The sequence below is a fragment of the Meriones unguiculatus genome, chromosome 5 (genome assembly GCF_030254825.1).
Source record: "Meriones unguiculatus strain TT.TT164.6M chromosome 5, Bangor_MerUng_6.1, whole genome shotgun sequence".
Classification (NCBI taxonomy): domain Eukaryota; kingdom Metazoa; phylum Chordata; class Mammalia; order Rodentia; family Muridae; genus Meriones; species Meriones unguiculatus.
In genome coordinates this window covers 2,232,606-2,253,371 of record NC_083353.1, presented here as the reverse complement: position 1 = coordinate 2,253,371, position 20,766 = coordinate 2,232,606, and the positions used below count along the sequence as shown (strand labels likewise).

The window sequence follows — 20,766 nt, the reverse complement described above, 5'->3', positions numbered from 1 at the left end:
CAGATGTGGAAGCCAAAGGTTGGATGTTTTTCTCTATGGTGCTCCTCTCTGTTTGGTCTTTTGTTTGTTTTGTTTCTAGATAAAATGTCTCACTGAGACTGGAGCTTACCCTTTTAAAACTAGGCTATCCAGTAAGCTCCAGGATCTCCTGTCTCCATCCCCCAGGGGTTTACAGGCATATGCTACCCTGCCTGGCTTTTTATATTAGTATACTGGATCCCAGTCAGTTTTTTATATTTCTGCAGCAAGTGCTCAAATTGCTGGGCTGCCTTCCCTGGCTCCTTGTTCCTTATTGTGAATTACAAGGGGAGAAAAAAAAAGTAGCCCACATTCACTGCCAGAGACTTAAGAATGTCCAGCTAAGGCAATCAGAGCTCTCTTAGGTACTGGCTGCTATGCAGTTTACTAAATACAATAACTGTGGAACCCCACCCCCAGCATTATTGTACCTCTTCTCTGACTAAATGGGCTTTAGAGGATTCTCTCTCTACCGTCCTTTAAGAAAGACAGCTCCCTGAAGGCTGGATGTGGTGTCAATTGCAGTCACCTCTGCCCTTAAGTGGCTATGACATGGGACAGATAAAATCTGTCACTGCTTGCGTTCTCGTTTCTCAAATAAGGGTAGTAGTTTTGCTCACTTATCTAAGAGTTCTGTATTGACTCCATCAACCTTGGAATAAAAATACTCCGAATGAAAAGGGGCTGGAAAAGATGGCTCATTAGGTAAAACTGCTCACCACCAGGCTTAATGACCTGAGTTTGATCTCCAGGACCCTCATGGGAGAGACAAGAACCACCTCCAATACTTGGTGTTTTGACATACACACACGCCCTGGAACATGCCCAGCAACCTGCATGCCCAAAAGATAAAGTAACAGTTAAAAACTACCACTACAAAGGAGCAGGCTACCCTTTGTTACTAGTTCCTAAATAATATAGCTGTTGACATGATCTACATTGTATTAGGCACAAGTTATTTAGAGAACTTTTAAGATACACTGTAAGCCAGGTGTAGATTGCATGCAAATACTGCACACTTAGTGGTCTCCGCACTGTGAGTTGAAGGCAAGGTGTGACTGTGAAGTCTAGGGAAACCTTGGCTGCATCGTGAGACCCTAAGTTACCCATGGGTCAATGTGAGATACAGGTACTACCTCTGAACAACTTCCAAACAGATGTAAGCCCCATTTTGCCTAAGTTCTTCTGTTTCCTGGCTCATAGGAAAGAAAATGCCTTTGTAGAGTATTAGAGTTAGAAAAGAATGGTGGGTGAAGGGCTAAGATACAGCTCAATGGTAAAGTATTTGCCTAGCACACAAGTTCCGTGAATGCGTGAGTGGATGGATGGAAGGATGAGTGGGTGCTAGGGCTGTAGCTCAGTTGGCAGCGTGCTTGGCTATCATCCATGAAGCTGTGTGCTTGCTCCCCAGCACCGAATACACCTGTGTGCTGGCAACCTCAGCACAGGGAGGTAGAAGTGGGGAGGTGAGAAGTTCCGGGCCAATCTGGGGTACAGACATTGTCTTAAATTTTAAAATAAACAAATAAAATTACAGGGTAAGTAACAGACTTGTCTGAAGTTATAGAGTTGCTTAAAGAAAGAGACCCCTAGCTGAGCGGTGGTGGCACTTGCCTTTTAATCCCAGCACTCCAAAGGCAGAGGCAGGTGGATATCTGAGAGTTCGAGGTCAGCCTGATCTACAGAGTGAGTTCTGGCATAACCAAGGCTACACAGAGAAACCCTGTCTCAGAGAGAGAGAGAGCGAGGGAGAGAGAGAGAGAGAAACAGACCCCAGGCTTCTTCATGAGTCCACTCCAGGAAAAAGGGAAGTGCAGCGTATGAGTAGTAATTGGGTTTTAAGCTAGCCACTTCCCATCTCTGAGGCTTGGACCCAGTTTCCTAGGCCACGGTTTTCTGCTAACATATTAGAGCTGGGCAGTAACATGTAAATATGTAGCTGAGGCAGCAGGCTATCAAGCTTGAGGACGGGCTGGACTATAGAAAAAGCGAGACAGCAAGTTAGAGGAAAACCTGGACATCACCCCAAGGATGAAAAAACTGGCCTTAGTATGATCCTTTTTGTACGGGCGTTTTGCCTGCGTCTATGTCTGTGCACCACGTGCATGCGGTGCCAGAAGGCGTCAGATCCTCTGGACGATTTGTAAGATGCCATATGCCATGCTGGTGCTGGGAATCGAACCTATGTTCTCTGCAAAAGCAGCAAATACTTTCAACCGCTAAGTCACAACTCTAGCTTCACCCTCTATACGTAAGATTGTATGTATGTATGTATGTATGTATGTATTTTTAGACACGATCTCGTTGTGTAGCCTAGGCTGACTTGGAACTTAACAGAGCACCTCCTGCCTCTGTCTCCTGCTAGGATTAAAGCCGAACGTCACCGTGCTTTTATTAACATGTTATGTGTTTGCGTGTGTGCGTGTGGAGGCGCGCTCGTGCTACAACGCGGAGGTCAGAGGCGTATGTGTGTGTGTGGGCGCGCGTGTGGAAGTCAGTTCTCTTTCTACGGCGTGGGTATGGAGGGCCTAACAGGTTGTCAGCCTTGCCGGCCAGCCCATGAGCCTTAGTTAAACAGATCAGATGGGGCTCGCAGGACTGTTGCTTCGCTCTCCTAACTCGAGGACCCGCTCCTACAGACGCCTTTCAGCGCCCGAGCCGGGCACTCAGGATCGAGCGGCAGCAGTCACAGCGCTTCCGGGTTCCGGGCGGACCTGGCGCGGGGGCGGGACTTCCGGCGGCGGGCGGGCGGCCGGCTCGGGCCGAGCTGACGGAGCGCGCGGCGGCGGGGCGCGTGCCGGCTGCCCGGATGGCCCGGGGCGAGAGGCGACGGCGCGCGGCAGCCGCAGAGGGGGCGCGGCCGCTGGAGAGGGCGCGGGGAGCCGGCCGGCGGGATGGTAGGGCCGGCGGGGCGCGCGGCTCGGCGGGCGGCGCGGCCCTGGCCGTGGTGGTGCTGGCGCTGGCCATCGGCCTGTCGGGGCGCTGGGTGCTGGCGTGGCTCCGCGTCCGCCGGGCGCTCTCCCTGCACCCCGCGCCGCCCGCGCTGCCCCCCGACTCCTCCAGTCCCGCCGTGGCCCCGGAGCTCTTCTGGGGCACCTACCGCCCACACGTCTACTTTGGCATGAAGACTCGCAGCCCCAGACCACTGCTCACGGGTAACCCTGGGGCTCGCGAGTGGGGAGGACCCAGCAGTCCTGGCAGATTTAGAGGGACAGTATCTGTTGACTTACGTGGCCATTCTACTCCCTAGGACTGATGTGGGCGCAGCAGGACGCCATCCCGGGGACCCCGCCTAGGCTCAGGCACACGTGTGAACAGGGAGACGGCGTGGGTCCCTATGGCTGGGAGTTCCACGATGGCCGCTCCTTCGGTCGGCAGCACATCCACGATGGGGCCTTAAAGCTCACCACCGAGTTTGTCAAGAGGCCCGGGGGTCAGCACGGAGGGGATTGGAGCTGGAGAGTGACGGTAGAGCCTCAGGTCAGGGCATCAGGATCCACAGCCCAGACTTCCTTCCCCGTCCTCCCTTTCAGCAGCCAATTCCGTAACAAGTGGAGGTTAACAGGGACACCAGCTTTGCTGACCACCTCTGTCATCTCCTAGTTTGTAAAGCAGATATCACAGTGACACCGAACTCACAGATGAAATGAAACAATCTATGTAGAATTGTAAAACATCTATCTTTTCCCTGGGGAACCCGTTAGCTCAGTCCATTGGTTGTATCCACTTAGCCTCAGTATTGACAGATGTGTGTTTGCCACAGTTCTTCCTTGTAATCCCTGCTAAGGCTGATTTTCAAAAGATTGTTTTTCTAATGCTTTATTGTATTCATTGGTCATCCAGGCCTCGGGTACCTCTTCCTTCCCTTTGGTGTCCCTTTTCTTCTATGTGGTAACAGACGGCCAGGAAGTCCTACTGCCAGAGATCGGAGCCAAAGGGCAGCTGAAGTTCATCAGTGGGCACACCAGTGAACTTGGTGACTTCCGCCTTACACTTATGCCGCCAACCAGTCCAGGGGATACTGTCCCTAAGCATGGCAGGTAACTGGGGAAAGGGTGCAGGGTGGCACAGGGGTGGTGTAGGTGCTGACTCAGTGTGGTTCCTGTGACCCCAGCCGCCATCTTCCCACCGGTGGGACTGGCAAGACATCCCTTTCCGTAGTAACAGTCCCTGTTTGTCTTCTTGCTTCCAAGCTACAATGTCTTCTGGTCCTCCAACCCTGGGCTGCCGCTGCTCACAGATGTGGTAAAGAGACGTCTAGACAGCTGGTTTCAGCACCGAGTCCCAGGGGCGTCTCCTGAGCGCTACCTTGGCTTACCTGGATCTCTGAAGTGGGAGGACAGAGGCCCTGGTGGGCAAGGACAGTTGTTGATACAGCAGGTGACACTGAAGGCCCCTTTCTCTGTGGAGTTTGTATTTGAGTCTGGCAGTGCCCGGACAGAAGGAAACCAAGCTTTTGGGCAGCTGGTAGGCAGCTACCTGACCCAGGCCCTGGAGAGCCATGCTTCAGCCTTTAAAGAGCGTTTTGAGAGGACCTTCCAGCTTAAGAAGAAGGGCCTGAGCTCTGAGGAGCAGGCTTTGGGTCAGGTTGCCCTCAGTGGCCTTCTTGGTGGGATTGGTTACTTCTATGGACAGGGTTTGGTGTTGCCAGACACTGGCGTGGAAGGTTCTGAACAGAAAATGGACCCTGCCCTATTTCCATCTGTCCCTCTTTTCTCTGGGGTGCCTTCCCGGTCATTCTTCCCACGAGGCTTCCTTTGGGATGAAGGCTTTCACCAGCTAGTGGTCCAGCGATGGGATCCCCACCTCACCCATGAAGTCCTTGGCCACTGGCTAGGGCTGCTTAATGCTGATGGCTGGATTGGGCGGGAGCAGATACTGGGGGATGAGGCCCGAGCCCGAGTCCCGCCAGAATTCCTAGTGCAACGTGCAGCCCATGCCAATCCCCCAACCCTGCTCTTACCAGTAGTACACATGCTAGAAGGCGGTGACCCTGATGACTTGGCCTTTCTCCGCAGGGCCTTCCCCCGCCTGCATGCTTGGTTCTCTTGGCTCCATCAGAGTCAGGCAGGGCCTGTGCCATTGTCCTACCGCTGGCGGGGCAGGGACCTAGCTTTGCCTACCCTACTCAACCCCAAGACACTGCCCTCGGGCCTGGATGACTACCCCAGGGCCTCGCACCCTTCTACGGCAGAGCGGCACCTGGACCTGAGATGCTGGGTGACACTGGGTGCCCGGGTGTTGTCACGGCTTGCAGAGCAGCTTGGGGAGGCTGAAGCTGCTGCAGAGCTGGGCCCACTGGCTGCCTCCCTAGAAGAACCTGAGAGTCTTGATGAACTGCACTGGGCTCCTGAGCTGGGGGTCTTTGCTGACTTTGGGAACCACACAAAAGCGGTGCAGCTTAAGTCTAGGCCCCCCCAGGGGCTGGTTAGGGTGGTGGGCCGGCCTCTGCCACGATTGCAGTATGTGGATGCCCTGGGCTATGTCTCTCTTTTTCCCTTGCTGCTGCAGCTACTGGACCCCAGCTCACCCCGCTTGGGGCCCCTGCTGGACGTTCTAGCTGACAGCCGCCATCTCTGGAGCCCCTTTGGGTTACGTTCACTTTCAGCCTCCAGTGTCTTTTATAAACAGCATAATTCTGAACACGATCCACCTTACTGGCGGGGTGCCGTGTGGCTGAATACCAACTACCTAGCTTTGGGGGCACTCCACCACTATGGGCGCGTGGAGGGTCCTCACAAGGCCCAGGCCGCCAAGCTCTACCGTGAACTCCGTGCCAATGTAGTGAGCAACGTATGGCGGCAGTACCAGGCTACAGGATTTCTATGGGAACAGTACAGTGACCAGGATGGGCGGGGCATGGGCTGCCGCCCCTTCCAGGGCTGGACCAGCCTTGTCCTACTGATCATGGCTGAAGAGTACTGAAGGGACCAGAGGAAAGCTAGGCAGGCATTTGTATCACTTGGAATATGCAGAGACAAGGTCTTAGGTTTCTGATCTCATTGCCTCAGATCTTGTAAGCTCATCTCAGGTGTCTCCTTATTGTCATCCCATACAGCTCTGGGGTGAATGTGAACTCAAGAGTTTATTTTTCTAAATAAACTGGGAAAAAAAAAAAACTCACTGAACCCTTGCTTTTGGCAGTTTTTCCTTGGGGCTGCCTGCTATCCTCAGGTAAGATGATAAATGGCCACTGCTTCTTCCCTTCAAACCCAGTGTTAGGGGGCATGCAGTGAGGTCTACTCTACCCAAAACCACAAGCAGCTGGTTCATGTCTCTTTAATGAGAGTAAAGGCTCCTGTGTATGTTTGGGAGTGAGTGAAGATAGCACAGTCCTCGGTACTGCCCCTCTTTAGGGCTCCAGCCCTTTCAGGCATATGCTAGGAGGGCGGGAAGGGACCCACATGGAGGAGGACCGCATCTGAAACCAGGGCTGGTCCTGGTGGCCAAGTAACAGCCAGTGTCCTCCTGAAACTGCTTACGGGGTGCCCCCATGACTGGAGGCTGGCTCCAAGGGAGGGGCCTGGGACATACCGTCTGGGGCCCCTGCACAGGGAGAATGGTCCTCTGGGTCTGGGTGGGTGGCGCTAGCCCTTGTCTCCTTGACTGTCTCACCTTCAGTGGAGTCAGGACAAGGGCAGAGCTCAATGCCTGAGTCACCAGTCAGGCGACGGTAGCGGCAGGAGGGGGTAACGTGGACTGGGCTGAGCCCTGCCACGGGCTCGGCCTCCTGATGAGGGGGAGCACTCTGGTGGGAGGAGACACCTTCTACATTTGTCCCCTCCAAGTGGGCAGAGCATCTGGATTCGGAAGAGCAGCAGGTACATTCATTGGAAGCAGTCAAGGAGTGCCCCGGGGCCATAGTGTAAGGAGGTGGCGGTGTGCCTGGGTGGTGAACCACATCCTCATAGGCTGGGGGTTTGAAGGAGCTGAGGACGCCTGCAGGAGAGAGAACATTATGGATGATTGAAGGGCCTGAGCTGGAAGAGTGAGGGGAACGAGGGCTTTGAAATGTCTGCCAGTGGAAGTGTGGGGTGGCTGAGGGTCCTGGCTTGGGAGGGGCTGATGGTTCTGCACCCAAGAGCCACAAGTCACTCACGAAGGTCAAGCAGTGAACCAGAAGGAACAGGGCCAGTGCTATGGCATGCTCCATGGTAAGCCAACAAGTTGATCTCCCGCTGCCGCTGCTGCTGCTGCAGCCTGAGCTTAGCTCTTCTGTGGCGGAAGGCGCAACAACAGCTAACAAGGATTAGGACCGTCCAGAGTAGCCAGAACCCTGCAGGAGGCAAGGAGGGCACATCTCAGATTACCACCCCACCCCCATGGTGCAGAAGCGTCTTTGGTTGCCGAATTCAGAAATCTGAGGGAGGGTGGGCAGGGGGCCTGAGACGGATCCCCTTGGGGACTCACACCAGAGCTCATAGTAGTAGGTGCAGCAGCCAGTCTCCCCGCAGCAGTGGCCACTTTCACAGAGGTAGGGCTGGGTGTTCACTCCTGGGCACAGCTCTCGAAGCTGGAGGCAAGGAGGCACTAAGAACTACGGGAGACCCTAACCCTGCCCACCCCGACGCCTGGGTGCGCACACACAGTCCCACCCCGGAGCCAGGCTGGGTGAGCCGGCAGGGGATGCTAGGAGGAGTGTCGGAATGAATGCAGGGCTGTCGGTACGGAAGACTTAGAACAGCCAGGAACCAGTGTAGAGAGTGAACACACAAAGAAGGTGATTTCAGCTCTTGGAACCCAAGACTTCTCTCACATAAGCCTGGCCCCAAGGGTGGTTTCTGGTAAGGTAATGTTTTGGAAGAAACAAAACATAATCTGACGATGGGTAGGAATCTAAGGCCACTTACAAAGCTAAAGTGTCTTCAACAACCCCCACCCCGAAGGTCTGCCGCCCAAACCCCCCAGATGGACTTTTCCACCCCTGGGTCTCAGGCTCCCTAGGGTAGAGGAGGCAGCGTGCGACCCAGAGCAGTGCTCCCAACCAGATGGGATTGCTGTGGATGGTAAAGGATGGCATCCAGGGCGCGAGTCTGGGTTCCAGCTCGTCTCCAAATTGCTCCCTCAAGAGAAGATGCTGCCGGACTCTGTTGTGACAATAGGCACATAGAAAAACATCACAAATAACTGCTGTAAGACAGAGGGAGCCTCCCTGGGGTCTTCGCTACGCCTCTGGTGACTGGAAGGCCACTGCAGGCTTGCACTGCAGCCAGGAGATGGGGTCTACGAGGCTACAGGTAAAGTCAACTGCGTCTATGTAACAAAGTTTACACAAAGAGTAGAATGGTCATGTTCAGGAACTTCAGAGTACCTTTGGCTCCGTGAGCTCCTCCCCCACCCCGGACAGGAAGTGACAAGAAAGGGGAAAGAGAAACAAATGGCTGTCGTGATAGGCTTCAGAGCTGCTGGGATACCTGCTGTTGCGGCGCCCGAAGTGCCCCCCAGGCCTCTTCGCTGCTGTTCCTGCTGCTGGCCCGAGCCATGCCTCCACCTACAGACCCCTGAAGACCACAGCCTCCTCCTCCGCCAGCCGCCCCGCCCCCGCCACCTCTGCCACCACTGCCATGGTCCCTGCCCGGCCCATCTCCGCCGCTGCCACCATCACTCTGCAGCCGGAGCGCCCATCCCGGCAGAGCGCCTCCAAAGGACACAGTCGCTCAGCCCAACCAATCAGTAACGCTAGCTAACAGACTGGCCAATAGGAGAAGGTCACAGGTTTCTCCCGCTGTCCAATCCGCAGCGGCGCCTCTGCCGCTCACCCAGACAACAAGAACTCACACAGACAAAGACAGGGGGAAGGTTCAACCGAGTCCCTGATTGACAGCAACAATAGCCAGTACAGACAACAGGACACGCTTTGACTTATCAGCCAATGAACGGCCGTCCAGAAGCACAAGCTTCCCGCCGATTGGCTGGCTGACCTCACACCCGCAGGTCCAGAGTCGGCTGGCTCCCACTCCAGCAATTCTATACAAGCCGAGGCACCAGAAGAAATTTAATAGGGTGGAGGAGACAGCGGAAACGTGGCATGGGAGAGGCCTTAGGTGGCCAGGAGGGGGGACCCCGGGCCCTCGGGTCCACCCAGCCGTAGCTGTAGGTTGATGCGGTAGCACTGTAGGCTGCAAAGGGCTTGGCCCGTGCGGGAGCAGGCGTATCGACGAGGGTGGGGGCAGCCAGGGACCGAGCAGCGTGGCGCGGGGCCCGACGGGGCGGGCCGCTGCGCCACTGCGGCAGGTGTGGGGACGCCGGGAGGAAAGGACAGGGTGGAGCCCTGTGCCCCGCTGTTGTAGCGCACCATGGGCGCGGGGGCCGGGGCAGCCGTCCGCCCTCCGCGCCGCTCGCCCCGGGCCGCCCCACGCCCTCCTCGCCCGCTAGGAGCGGCCGTCTTAGTGAGACGCTCAATTGTCTGATTCTTGTGCTCCTCCGCCCGCCTCGCTGCCTGGAGCCTCCGCTTCCGTGCCCGCTCCTCACGCTTCAGTAGCATCTCCTCCGTGAGGGCAGGGGCTGGGCATCCCCCAGCCACCGGCAAAGGCAGGGTAGGAGATGGCTGACTCCGCGCCTTCTGGAGTAGGGCTCTCTGGGGAAAGACAGAGAGGGTGTCTGAGAACCTAAGGGCACGAACCCCAAGTACAGAGATTGGAAAGATGGGAATGGAAGGTGGGGTCGTGAGAATCATCGTCTTTGGGCATTTCCCCCTTCTTTTCGTTTGTTTTTTGGAGAACTCCTGGAACTCACTAGGTAAACTAGGCTAGCCTCGAACTCAGATCCTCTTGCCTCTCTCTCCCAGGTACTGGGATTAAAGGCATGTGCCACTATGCCTGTCTTTGGGAATCCTTAATACTACTTGCTCCTCGCAAGCCTCCTGACTCTCACTCAGCTTCAAAGGGGAAAACAAAAGTATTGTTGTCCCCTGCCTGGCCCATGTGCCTAAACTGAAGCATCCTTGTGTAGACTTCTGTTGTTTTATATCCTATCAGACAGCATCAATGGGATTTGGCTCAAACCACAAAGAATTGCCCTGGATTCCTTTTTTCTCCAGTCATTTCCCAATAAATAGCTGCTCCTAAACTATACCCAGGATTTGGTGGGGTTTTCTTCATTCTTTAATACTTTCCTCTTGACTCAAGTCATCACCGTCCCGCCTGTTCTCCACACCCCATGCCCCTTTCCCAACTGACTGATTGCCGAGATAGAGTATCTATATGTATTCCTGGATTGCTGGGAACTTGTAACCACCCTCCTGTCTTTCAAGCTCTGGGATACAGGCATGCACCACCATAGCCTGAGCTTCAGCAGCTTCCTACAGGAATCCCTTCCCTACTCCATATAATCGCCAGAGTAATTACTGAAAAATTAAGTCAGTTATGTCGCTTGTCTGCATACGCCTCACTGGTGGCTCAGTCATATTTTCCTCTGGCTCTCGTGCCTGTGGGCTCTATGTCACTGGCCTCTTTGAGAAGCTCTTCTGGTCCTGGAAATATCATCTCGAAGGCATTCTGGGTTGAAAAGAGCGCTCAGCAGTGAAGAGCACTGGCTGCCCTGCAGAGGTCTCTGGTTCAGCTCCCTGCACTTACACGGCAGCTCACAACTGTCTGTAAATCTAGCTCCAGGGCTTCTGGTGACCTCTGGCCTCCATGGGCAGCGAGCACACACTCATACACATAAAATAAAAATTAGCTTTAGAACAAAAGCAAAAACTAATACGCCACTCCCCACAGCTACCCTAATGTTTCTGTCTTGCCAATTTCTATTTCATCATTCCTATTTTCTGTAGTTTTAAGAAAATTGTGAACTGAGCTGGGTGTGGTGGTACACACCTGTAATCCCAGCACTCAGGAGGCAGAGGCAGGAGGCTCTCTGTAAGCCTGAGGCCAGCTTGGTCTACAAAATGAGTCCATGACAGCCAGGAAACCCTGACTCAGAAAAAAAAAAAAATGAGCTGTGTGTGATGATACACACCTTTAATTCCAGCATTTGGAAGGGAAAGGCAAGCAAATCTCTGTGTGCTTCAGGCCAGTCATGACTAAATTGTAAGACCCCAATTTTAAAAAAAAATCATAAAATCACTTACTGCTCCTCAGCACATGAGCGTCAGCCCTATCCTTCCTTTTCCCACTGATATTCTCCTTGCCTAGCAAACAGCAAGTCCTCCATAGGCGTTTGCTGACTGAATAAAGACTGAACTAACTTACCTGCCTCGCAGTAAGCAGCCTCTCATTGATCTCCTTCTTGAGGTCTCCATTGTCATCCAGCTCCCCCTTCTCCAGGGCATCTAACCACCTCTGCTCCTCCTCTTCTTCCTGGCCCTCCGGATCCCCTGGCAGGTCCCGAAGCGGGGAGGGGGACAGGTTACTATCTTCATCTGGGTAGGAAAGTGGAAGAAAAGTAGAACACTGATTTAGCAAAGCTGGCCCTGGGACACTGACAATTCTCAGAACCAACCTCCTTCCGTTTCTGGGTATAAATGAGGAACCGGTTTTCCCCGCTCCAGGCTCTTCTCACCCAGCCAGGCTCGGTACTGCTCGAGAGGCACTCCTTCCATAGGCTCGTCTTCATTATCCACTACCATCAGGGGAGAAGGCGATCGTGGCCCCTCCGGGATCACAGTGAAGGTGGGGACACTGCAGAGAAGGAACACTACTCTAAAGTCAACAAGTGGCTCTGTCCTGCTCTGGAGCTACATACAGCTTTCCCGACCAGCTTGGATTCCTGCCGCCTTAACCTAGACCCTGAAGCCAACGTTCGTTCTCTATTTTCCAGAAAGCCCAGCCACCTGCTGCTGAATTTTCCCGAGACACTAGACCTCACCTCTTGGTGCCCAGGACCTGGCCACCCAGCTTGATTTTAAGTTTAAGCTGAGGCTTGGCAGGAGCCGGCTGGGTCGGTCCAGTCTCTTCTTCCTGGTGATGCTTCTTCTTGTGTTTCTTTTTGTGTTTCTTGTGTTTTTTCTTGTGTACTCCGTGGCCGTGGGCACCAGCCAGGCTCAGCTCCAGCGCTTCTCCTGCAGAAGGAGAGCCTGTCAGAGGCGTTCCATCAGTGGCAGGGGAAGATCTGAATAGCCTAACAACTACCGAGCCCAACTCTACCCACGTTATTAGCTGTTACCATAACAACCCCACCGCCTCGCTCCTTCCCACCTGTGGCGAGTTGACCTGGCTCCGGAGTGAGAGTGACTCCTTTCCAAAGATCACCTAAATCAGAGCCACCCGCGCTCACCTGGCTCGGGGGCCTCCATAGCCCCGGAGGTGCTCCCGCGCCGCCACAGCTTGTTCATGGGGTCCTGCAAAGGAAGAGGACTGGAATCGGTCGGGACACAGGCCGACATGCCTTTTCCGCCCCGCGGAAGAACGGAATCCAGCAAAATAACGGGCTACTTCCGGTACCTGGCAACCATGTTTGTGCGTGGCACGCTTTAGAGCCAAAAATACTCCGGTAAGAAACAAGGGTCATTCCGAACAAAAGTTCCGGCATCGCCAGGCGGCGTTCCGTCAGGCCAGCCTGGAAAGGAGGACCGCGAAGCCGGGCAGGGCGGCGCAGGCTTTAAACCCAGCGCCAGGGACGCAGAGGCAGGTGGGTCGCCATGAGTGCGAGGCCAGCCCGGGCTGCAAAGCGAGTCCAGGACAGCCACGGCTACACAGACGGAACCCAGTCAGGAAAAAAAAGGGTCGGGAGTTCGAGGCCAGCTTTAATGCCATCCTGTTCTCAAAACAAAAGTTGTAAGCCTGAAAAGGCAACAAAAAACTTAAGTCTTTCCCTTACCTTGGGCTCCCCATATAAATTCCAGACCTGTTTTCTACCCCCGGACCCCGCACAGTTACATTGTAAAGAACCCCACGCAGTTACATTGTAAAAAGTACGGGAGTCCCTCTAATGAAACATCTAAATAAATGTGCTACATCCCTGAACTGTGGCATTAGGAAGCTAGTTAACATTAATGAAAGCAGACCCAGAAGTGTAAGAAACTGGTGAAAGAAATTGCTCGGGTACCTCGGGAAACAAGGGAGGAGGGAGACTTTGTTTTGTTTTTGTTGTTTAAGAAGTGGTCTCACGGCGCTGGAGAGATGGCTCAGATGTTGAGAGCACCATCTGGTCTTCCAGAGGTCCTGAGTTCAGTTCCCAGCAACCACACGGTGGCTCACAACTATCTATACTGCGATCTGATGCCCTCTTCTGTCATGCAGGGATACATAAAGATAGAGTACTCCTATGTAAAATAAATAAATAAATCTTAAAAAAAAAAAAAAGAGTGATAGAAAAAAAGTGGTCTCACGGGGCACCCCAGGTTGGGTTGAGACTCTATGTAACCCAGATTGGGGTCAAATTCAAGAACTTTCTACTTCAGCCTTCCAAGTACTGGGATTACAGGCATTAAAAGCCAAGCTTTGCTGACATTTTTTATACATCCTCCCACCCGTTGAATTTTGTATAAACTACAAACTACGTGAATGTTTTTCTTTCTGTTCTAGCCATGCAAAATTTTTAAAACAGCAAAGAGTTGAATATGCCAATAAAAATAGTCCCCCCCCCCTTTTCACCCTTCAAGACAGGATTTCTTTGTGTAGCCTTGTAGTTCTGGATTCACTTATAGACCAGGCTGGCCTCAAACTCACAGAGATCTGCCTGCCTCTGCCTCCCGAGTGCTAGGATTACAAGTGTGCACCACCACGCCCAACAAAAGAAGCAGTGACTTTGAGACCAGCCTGGGGGTGGGGGGGATTTAGCTCAATGGTAGAGCACTTGCCTAGCAAGCTCATAGGCCCTGGGTTCGGTCCTCAGCTCTGGAAAGGGAGAGAGAGAAGAGAGGAGAGAGAAAAGAGAGAGAGAGACTAGTCTGGTGTACCAAGTGAGTCCAGGAAAGCCAAGGCTACACAGAGAAACCCTGTTTGGAAAAAAAATTAAAAAATAGAAAAAAGGAAAACACTGAGGAATATACAACATTCCATTAATGTTGATTATCTTTAGAAGTTAGAGTTAAGGTTCTTTTACTGTCTAGATTTGAACTTATACTGTAGACCAGGCTGGCCTCAAACTCCTGCTTGCTGGGATTAAAAGTTTGCGCCACCACACCTAGCCTAATTTATTTACATTTTTGACAAGATCGCATCTATTTCAGGCTGGCCTCAACCTTGCAGTGTAGCTGAAGATGACTTTGAATTCTTGTGTCTACTGCCTAGACCTCCCAAGGCAGCAATTACAGATATGCAATACCACACTGGGTTTCATGCAGTGCCTGTGCTCCCCGAGAGCAGGACAGGCTCTTGCCTACCAGCATTCCCAGCCAGTTTTTATTTTGTTTTCAGTTTCCTGGGTATGCCAGGGGCAGTGGGCTGGGTAGGGTGACGTCTGCGTGTTAGAAGACTAACTTAGGAAGGCCTTTCTGGGACACACTGGGGTGTTTAACACATGGCTGTTCTGCAAGGAAGGAGCTGTTATTTCTATTCTAAAAATAAGAAAACGGAGGCTCAGGGAGACACACGGGAGTAGCAGAGCAAGCACAGTGGAAGCTTCCTGACTCTAGTCTGGGCTGTTTCCTCTGTACCCTGAGGTCCAAAGGGAGGAAGTAAAGGAAAGTTAGCTTGGGTTTGGTTGTTGTTGTTGTTGTTTTGTTTTGTTTTGTTGCCTTGTTTAGTGTGGTGGAAATTTACAAGCTAAGGAATTTTGCCTTTTGAAGGAATTCTTAAGCCTTGTTTTACAGTTTTGTGAAAAAAATAAAATAAAATTCTGGTGTTGTTTGAATATGAGTAGCCCCCATGAATGCTTGCTTACAAAGGAGTGGAACTTTTTCTTTTTGTTTTTTATTTTGTTTTCCAAGACAGGATTTCTCTGTGGAATAGCCCTGGCTTGTCCTGGACTCAGGCCTGCACCGCCCCCACCCCCTTCAGGCATGGAACTTTTTGAAAGGATTAAAAGAACCAGGGGCCTGTAATCTCAGCACTCAGGGAGGGAGAGGCAGGCAGATCTCCCAAACCATGCCTGCCGATTGCCAGCTCACTCCCAGCCGTGACGATGAGCCACATGATAGACTACACCTCTGAAACTTTCAGCAAGCCCCAAATTAAACACTTTCCTTAATAAGAGTTGCCTTGCTCATGGTGTCTCTTCACAGCAATAGGACAGTGAGTAAGATACATAGAAAAATACTGCAAGAACAGTAAAAAGAGCTCTCTTGCCAATTTAAACCAGATTCTGTAGCTGTTGACATTGACCTATAGTCTAGCCAGGAACATTGGCTGCAACTCCAGTACTTGGGAGGTCCAACAAAAGGATCGCTAGTTCATATAGAGGCCAGACACTGAGTCAACAAACAGGCTAGGGGGTTGGATGGTTGGTTCAGTGGTTAAGAAGGATGAATTGCTCTTCCAGAGGAACAGAGTTAGAATCCCAGAACCCACATGGGGGTAACAGCCATCTGTAGTTCCGGGGGTCTGATGTCCTGTTCTGACCCCCTCAAACTCTGCATGCACATGGTACACAAACACACATGAAGGCAAAACACCTATACCACAAAGCAAAGTAAAAGGTTTAAAAAACTATAAAGCAAGCAAACGAACAGAAAACCAGGCCAGGCATGTGCCTGTAATCCCAGAACTTAGAAGACAGAGGCAAGAGGACTGGACAAGTTCAAGGCCAGCATGGTCTACATGGCAAAATCCTGTCTCAAAAATCAAAGCAAGCAGACAAAAGATAACATTTCCTCATATTTATTGCCACTATTATTAATTTTTTAATGTATACAATGTTCTGTGTGCATGGACACCTGCATACCAGAAGAGGGCACCAGATCTCATGGGTGCTTATGAGCCACCATGTGATTGCTGGAAACTGAACTCAGGACCTCTAGAAGAGCAGCCAGTGCTCTAAACCTCTGAGCCATCTCTCTAGCCCCCTATTATTACTCCTTTTCTGACCAGTTTGAGAACAAATTGCAGGTCCTGTTACTATTATCCAGTCTACAGGCCATGGTATCTCTTCACAGCAATAAAACCCAAACTAGGACAGTGAAGGAGATGGCTATTGTGTACATGATGATGGACGCCTTGAGGGGAAAGTCAGGCTCCTCAGTTTTCTCCTCACCTTGTTATTTGTGACTTGACAATATTGAGTATAGTCTTAGACGCAGGATGTCCTCCAGCCTGGATCTATACAGTGTTTCCCAGGATTAGAAATTCTTGGTGGGAACACCTCTCTCTCTCTTTTTCTCTACTCCCCCCCCCACGTCTCTATGTATATTAGTGCAGAGGTCAAAGGTTTTGGATCCCTATGGAACTGGAGTTCCAGGCAGTTGTGAGCCACCAGATGTGGCACCAGCAACTGAATTCAGGTCCTCTGGAAGAGCACTACCCATTCTCAACAGCCAAGCCACCAATCCAGCCCTCTGCTGTGCTTTGAGTGTATTTCGTCAGAAGTAACATCTTTCCATCTTAACAGTGACGCTGGCTTTGATCAATCCCATCCAGACGGTGTCTTCTGGCTTCTTTCACGGTCTGCCGCTTGTCATGAGCTTGCTAATTTCAACATCACAGCATTTGTCTTTGGAAATACAAACATTTTCTGGGGAACTACTATGAAGAGATTGATTACTCTTCAATTCATTAACCTCAGAGCCTGGTTTCTGCTGATGTTCTACTCGCCTGGCTCTACCCAGCATTATCTATTGATGAATATTGTGTAATCAGTCCTCATAATTTTCAAATGGTGATCTATTTTTAAAATATAATTATTGGGGACTTTTATACAATATATTTTGATCATGCTTACCCTTAACTCCTCTCCTTAATTTCTCCAAAATCCAACCCTCGTCCTCACATCTCCCTCAACTTTGTGTCTCTTTTTTTATGCATATAACCCATCAACTTCAATTGGCACTGCCTATCAAGTCCTGGGAGTGGGGCTGTCCGCCAAGAGTGGACAACCCGCTAGAGCCTTGAAGAAAACTGCCATCAACTGCCATTGCCCCTCAGTTAGAGTAGGGGTTCACAAACCCCTCCCGCTCTGCTCCACACCAGAGCGCTGACTGGACGATGCTGTGCAGGCAACCACAGCAGCCGTGAGTTCATGAGTGCAGTCAGTGGTCCCGTCTTGTCCAGAAGACACTTTCATGCCAGTCCTCCATGACATTTGGTTCTTACAATCTCCGTGCGCCCCTTCTGTGATGGTTCTTGAGCCTTGATGGGGGGCTGATATAGGTGAAGATGATGTAGATTTTATTACTGCAGTTACATCATGCATTTGTTAGGATGCTAATGTAAAGAAGAACCCAGAATGGAGGATGAATTTGAACTCTCCCAAGTGCTGGAATTCCAGGTATATGTCCACAGGCCTGCCTTCTATTTATTTCCATACATATTTGTTTATATTCATTTAGATTCTCAGTTCAAGCAATGAGTTTTAAATTTTTATTACAAGGGGATCGAGAGATGGCTCTACGGTTAAGAGCATTGGCTGATCTTCCAGAGGACTTGGGTTTAATTCCCAGCACCTACATGGCAGCTCACAACTGTCTGTAACTCCAGTTCCAGGGGATCCAACACCCTCACACAGACATACATTCAGGCAGAGCACCAATGCACATAAAATTAAAATATATAAACTATACTAAGTAAAATTTTAGTAGAAGACAGGTGTGGTGGCAGAGGTCTTTGATCCCGGCACTCTGGAGGCAGAGGCACTGGGCTCTCTATGAGTTCAAGGCCAGCCTGGTCCACATATCAGGTTCCAAGACTACATAGGGAGACCCTGTGTCAAAACAACGGAAAATTACATTTATTTATTTATTTTGGGGGGAAGATGTTCCATAGTGCACGTGCTGAATATTTTTGTGTCAACTTGACAGACGTTAGAAAGTTTGGAACCTCAAATGAGAAAATGCCTTTATAAGATGTGGCTGTAGGGCATTTTAAATTAATGATTGATGTGGGAGATCCTAGCCCATTGTGTGTGGTGCCACATCTGGGCTGGTGTTCCTGGGTTCTAAAAGAAAGCAGACTGAGCAAACCATGTTGAGCAAGCCAGTGAGCAGCACCCCTCTATGGCCCCTGCATCAGCTCCTGCCTCCAGGTTCCTTCCCTGTTTGTTGTGGAAGTGTAGGCTAAATAAGCCCTTTTGTGGGGGAAGGGGGTATTTAAACTCGCTTTTTGGTCGTGGTGTTTCTTCACAGCAATTGAAACCCAGGCTCAGACAATGCGTGTGTGGAGGTCAGAGAACAATTTGCAGCCTTCAGTTCTCTCCTTCCACCATGTACATCCTGGGATCAAACTCCTGTCTTCAGGACTGTGACAAGAGCCTCTACTGAACCATCTCACTGCTCCTGGACGCAGTTTTTGTTCATTTGTGTGTTTGTTGGTTTGTTTATGTCTAGGCTCAGCCTGGACTCTCCCAGGCTGGCTCTGGACAGCAGGGGAATGTGGCTGAGGTTGCACCAGGCCCCATGGAAGCCAAGAACTGCTCCATCTGGCACCGCCACCCATCCTCAGGGGCTGCAGCTGCAGTGAGTCTACCCTGAACTCTGGCTGGGGCTTGCCTGTACTCCAAGATTCAAAGTCCAGTCGGGAACACTCCGCTTTCTCCTGGTCTCTGAAGGAGTGTGTGGGCCAAGACGGCACATGCTCTCCAGTCGCCCTAAAGGAGCTACAGCGCTCACTCACTACCAGCAGGTTCCCGAGGGTGACGGTGTGAAAGTAGGAAGGTGATCTGAGTCTCCTGTGGCTCACAATCCCTTCTCCAAATAATGGGGCACACTAGGAAAGTGAGGCACCCTGAGCCAACAGTGTTCCGGTAAATGTTTAACAAAAACTGCTTGGTGTGGGGGAAAAAATCAGCCCTAATCTACAGCGTCCACCTGGTCTGTTACGTAAATACTCTCACTGAGGCCCATTCAAACAGAAAGGTCACTAAACACACACCAGGCAGCGATATGCAAATCTCATACCAGAATGTAACATTTTTACTCTGCAGACAGAAAGAGCAGTCACCTGAGGAGATAAGAGTAAAAAGACCAGGAAGTAAAGAGTGTTTGACATCGGTTGTCTTTGCGCTATTATTTATTTATTTATTTGGGTTTTTCAAGACAGAGTTTCTCTGTGTAGCTCTGGCTGTCCTGGAATTCTTTCTGTAAACCAGGTCGATCTCAAACTCAAGAGATCCACCTGCCTCTGCCTCCTGAATGCTGAGATGAAAAGCGTGAGCCCCTACCACCTGGCTCATCTTTGCTTTAGTTATGACAAAAAATTGTAAAACACAAATATTTCTTTTATCTTCACTTATTTATATGTCGTGTGTGGTATGTCCACATGAGGACAGATGCCCAGAAGCCAGAATCACAGGATCCTCTGGAGCTGGGCCTGCAGGCGGTTGTGAAGCTGCCGATGCCGGGGAACTGAACTCAGGTCCTCTGGAAAAGCAGAGGATGCACCTCTGAGGTGCCATTTACCTGATGCACCATTTCTCCAGCCCTCCTTACATTTTTTTCTTTTAGCACACACCTTTCATCTCAGCATTCAGGAGACAGATCTCTGCGTTGGAGGACAGCCTGGTCTACAGAACAAGCCCCAGGATAGCCAAGGCTACACAGAAAAACCCTGTCTCAAAACACACACACACACACACACACACACACACACACATTACTTTTCTTTTGCATGTGTGAGTGTATACCATACAGTGTTTGTGAACAACTTTATTTTTGGTTTTTCAAGACAGGGTTTCTCTGCAAAGCCTTGGCTGTCCTGGACTCACTTTGTAGACCAGGCTGTCCTCAAATTCCCAGCCATCCACCTGCCTCTGCCTCCTTGAGTGCTGGGATTGTAGGCGTGCGTCATGGTGCCGGGCTCAAAGATTCTCTACTTTTATCACGTGGTGTCCCTTGGGCTAGAACTCAGGTCTTCAAGGTTTGCAGCAAGTGCCTTTACATGCTGAGACACCATATTGGCTTCAAATACGTTGTCAAATAAAATTTTAATTTAAAAAGCAATCCACCAATTTCTTGGCCCTTATGTCTTCTCCCTTGTGAACCATGTGTGCTGGCTTCACTAACCCTCTGCTTCACACGAAAAGCCTCCAAGTGTTAACTCCTGAGATGTTACTGCTTTCCCGTGTCACTCCTTTCCACACGCCCTCACTCTGAGGCATGTAAGAGCTCAGCGAGGGCTTGAGCACAGCGTTCTTTCCAGGAATCTGCTTCTTTAGGTCTCGCCTGCATCTCAGAGCACGTGTTCACAAACCTCTCTAGGAGGTCCTGTGTCCCACCCTGCAGGGATGCTGAGAGCAGGTGAGTCTCCAGCACCTGCTGACGGCCTTCAGATCTAGAGTGGAATAACACATTCCAAGTCAAATTTCTTTCCTTTTTTAATTTATTTTTATTTTTATTGTTGTTTTTTTCTATAGGTCTTGTGAGGGTGTCGGATCCTGGAGTTACAGGCAGTTGTGAGCTGCCGTGTGGGTGCTGGGAATTGAACCTGGATCCCCTGGAAAATGCAGCTAGTGCACTCAATCCCTAAGCCATCTTTCCAGCCTCACCACCACCCCCCAGGTCAAATTTCATCTGGAAAAATGGGTTCCGTGCATGGAAATAAACTTTTGAGCTTTTGTTTACTTGTTTAGGTCAGGGTCTCACTATCCAGCTCTGGCTAGAACTCACCAGGCATTCTCAGACTCACATAGATCCTCCTGCCTCTGTCTCTCTGGGATCAAAGGCACGTGCCCCTGCCCCCAGCTGGAAATGAACCTCATGAGTTCTTTACGGTACTGGGG

General features: G+C 51.2%; 3 protein-coding genes across 5 annotated transcripts; 1 reads left to right on the top strand and 2 right to left on the bottom strand.

Annotated features, from left to right (window-relative positions):
* The first annotated feature begins 2,759 nt into the window (after positions 1-2,759).
* Mogs (mannosyl-oligosaccharide glucosidase) lies at positions 2,760-6,146 on the top strand. The gene is made up of 4 exons (XM_021654689.2): positions 2,760-3,173; positions 3,269-3,498; positions 3,862-4,058; positions 4,212-6,146. The coding sequence occupies exons 1-4, from the start codon at positions 2,828-2,830 to the stop codon at positions 5,941-5,943; spliced, it is 2,505 nt and encodes an 834-aa protein (XP_021510364.1). The 5' UTR covers positions 2,760-2,827; the 3' UTR covers positions 5,944-6,146.
* A 135-nt stretch (positions 6,147-6,281) lies between these two features.
* On the bottom strand, positions 6,282-8,692 carry Wbp1 (WW domain binding protein 1). Of its 2 annotated transcripts, XM_021654692.2 has the most exons (5): positions 8,433-8,692; positions 8,004-8,105; positions 7,429-7,531; positions 7,118-7,294; positions 6,282-6,957 (listed from the first exon to the last, which is right to left on the bottom strand). In XM_021654692.2, the coding sequence occupies exons 1-5, from the start codon at positions 8,499-8,501 to the stop codon at positions 6,497-6,499; spliced, it is 912 nt and encodes a 303-aa protein (XP_021510367.1). In that variant the 5' UTR covers positions 8,502-8,692; the 3' UTR covers positions 6,282-6,496. The 2 variants fall into 2 exon arrangements, with proteins under 2 accessions (XP_021510367.1, XP_021510368.1); XM_021654693.2 differs by lacking the exon at positions 8,004-8,105.
* Positions 8,693-8,813: 121 nt separating this feature from the next.
* Positions 8,814-12,408, bottom strand: Ino80b (INO80 complex subunit B). Of its 2 annotated transcripts, none has more exons than XM_021654690.2 (5): positions 12,235-12,408; positions 11,827-12,034; positions 11,521-11,639; positions 11,211-11,380; positions 8,814-9,595 (listed from the first exon to the last, which is right to left on the bottom strand). In XM_021654690.2, exons 1-5 carry the CDS (start codon positions 12,341-12,343, stop codon positions 9,059-9,061), a joined length of 1,143 nt encoding a protein of 380 aa, XP_021510365.1. In that variant the 5' UTR covers positions 12,344-12,408; the 3' UTR covers positions 8,814-9,058. The 2 variants fall into 2 exon arrangements, with proteins under 2 accessions (XP_021510365.1, XP_021510366.1); XM_021654691.2 differs by having other exon boundaries at positions 11,827-12,019.
* Between the last annotated feature and the right edge of the window lie 8,358 nt (positions 12,409-20,766).

What these genes read in the sequence shown, in the direction of transcription:
- Mogs (XM_021654689.2), top strand. Translation starts at nt 2,828, where the DNA reads ATGGCCCGGGGCGAGAGGCGACGGCGCGCGGCAGCCGCAGAGGGGGCG. An exon ending in CCCCAGACCACTGCTCACGG is followed by an intron (nt 3,174 to 3,268) that starts GTAACCCTGGGG and finishes TCTACTCCCTAG; the next exon opens with GACTGATGTGGGCGCAGCAG. An exon ending in GAGTGACGGTAGAGCCTCAG is followed by an intron (nt 3,499 to 3,861) that starts GTCAGGGCATCA and finishes TTGGTCATCCAG; the next exon opens with GCCTCGGGTACCTCTTCCTT.
- Wbp1 (XM_021654692.2), bottom strand. Translation starts at nt 8,501, where the DNA reads ATGGCTCGGGCCAGCAGCAGGAACAGCAGCGAAGAGGCCTGGGGGGCA. An exon ending in CTACTACTATGAGCTCTGGT is followed by an intron (nt 7,295 to 7,428) that starts GTGAGTCCCCAA and finishes TGCCTCCTGCAG; the next exon opens with GGTTCTGGCTACTCTGGACG. An exon ending in TGGTTCACTGCTTGACCTTC is followed by an intron (nt 6,958 to 7,117) that starts GTGAGTGACTTG and finishes TCTCTCCTGCAG; the next exon opens with GCGTCCTCAGCTCCTTCAAA.
- Ino80b (XM_021654690.2), bottom strand. Translation starts at nt 12,343, where the DNA reads ATGTCGGCCTGTGTCCCGACCGATTCCAGTCCTCTTCCTTTGCAGGAC. An exon ending in CAGGTCCTGGGCACCAAGAG is followed by an intron (nt 11,640 to 11,826) that starts GTGAGGTCTAGT and finishes CCTTCTCTGCAG; the next exon opens with TGTCCCCACCTTCACTGTGA. An exon ending in GGCTGCTTACTGCGAGGCAG is followed by an intron (nt 9,596 to 11,210) that starts GTAAGTTAGTTC and finishes GTCTTTCCCCAG; the next exon opens with AGAGCCCTACTCCAGAAGGC.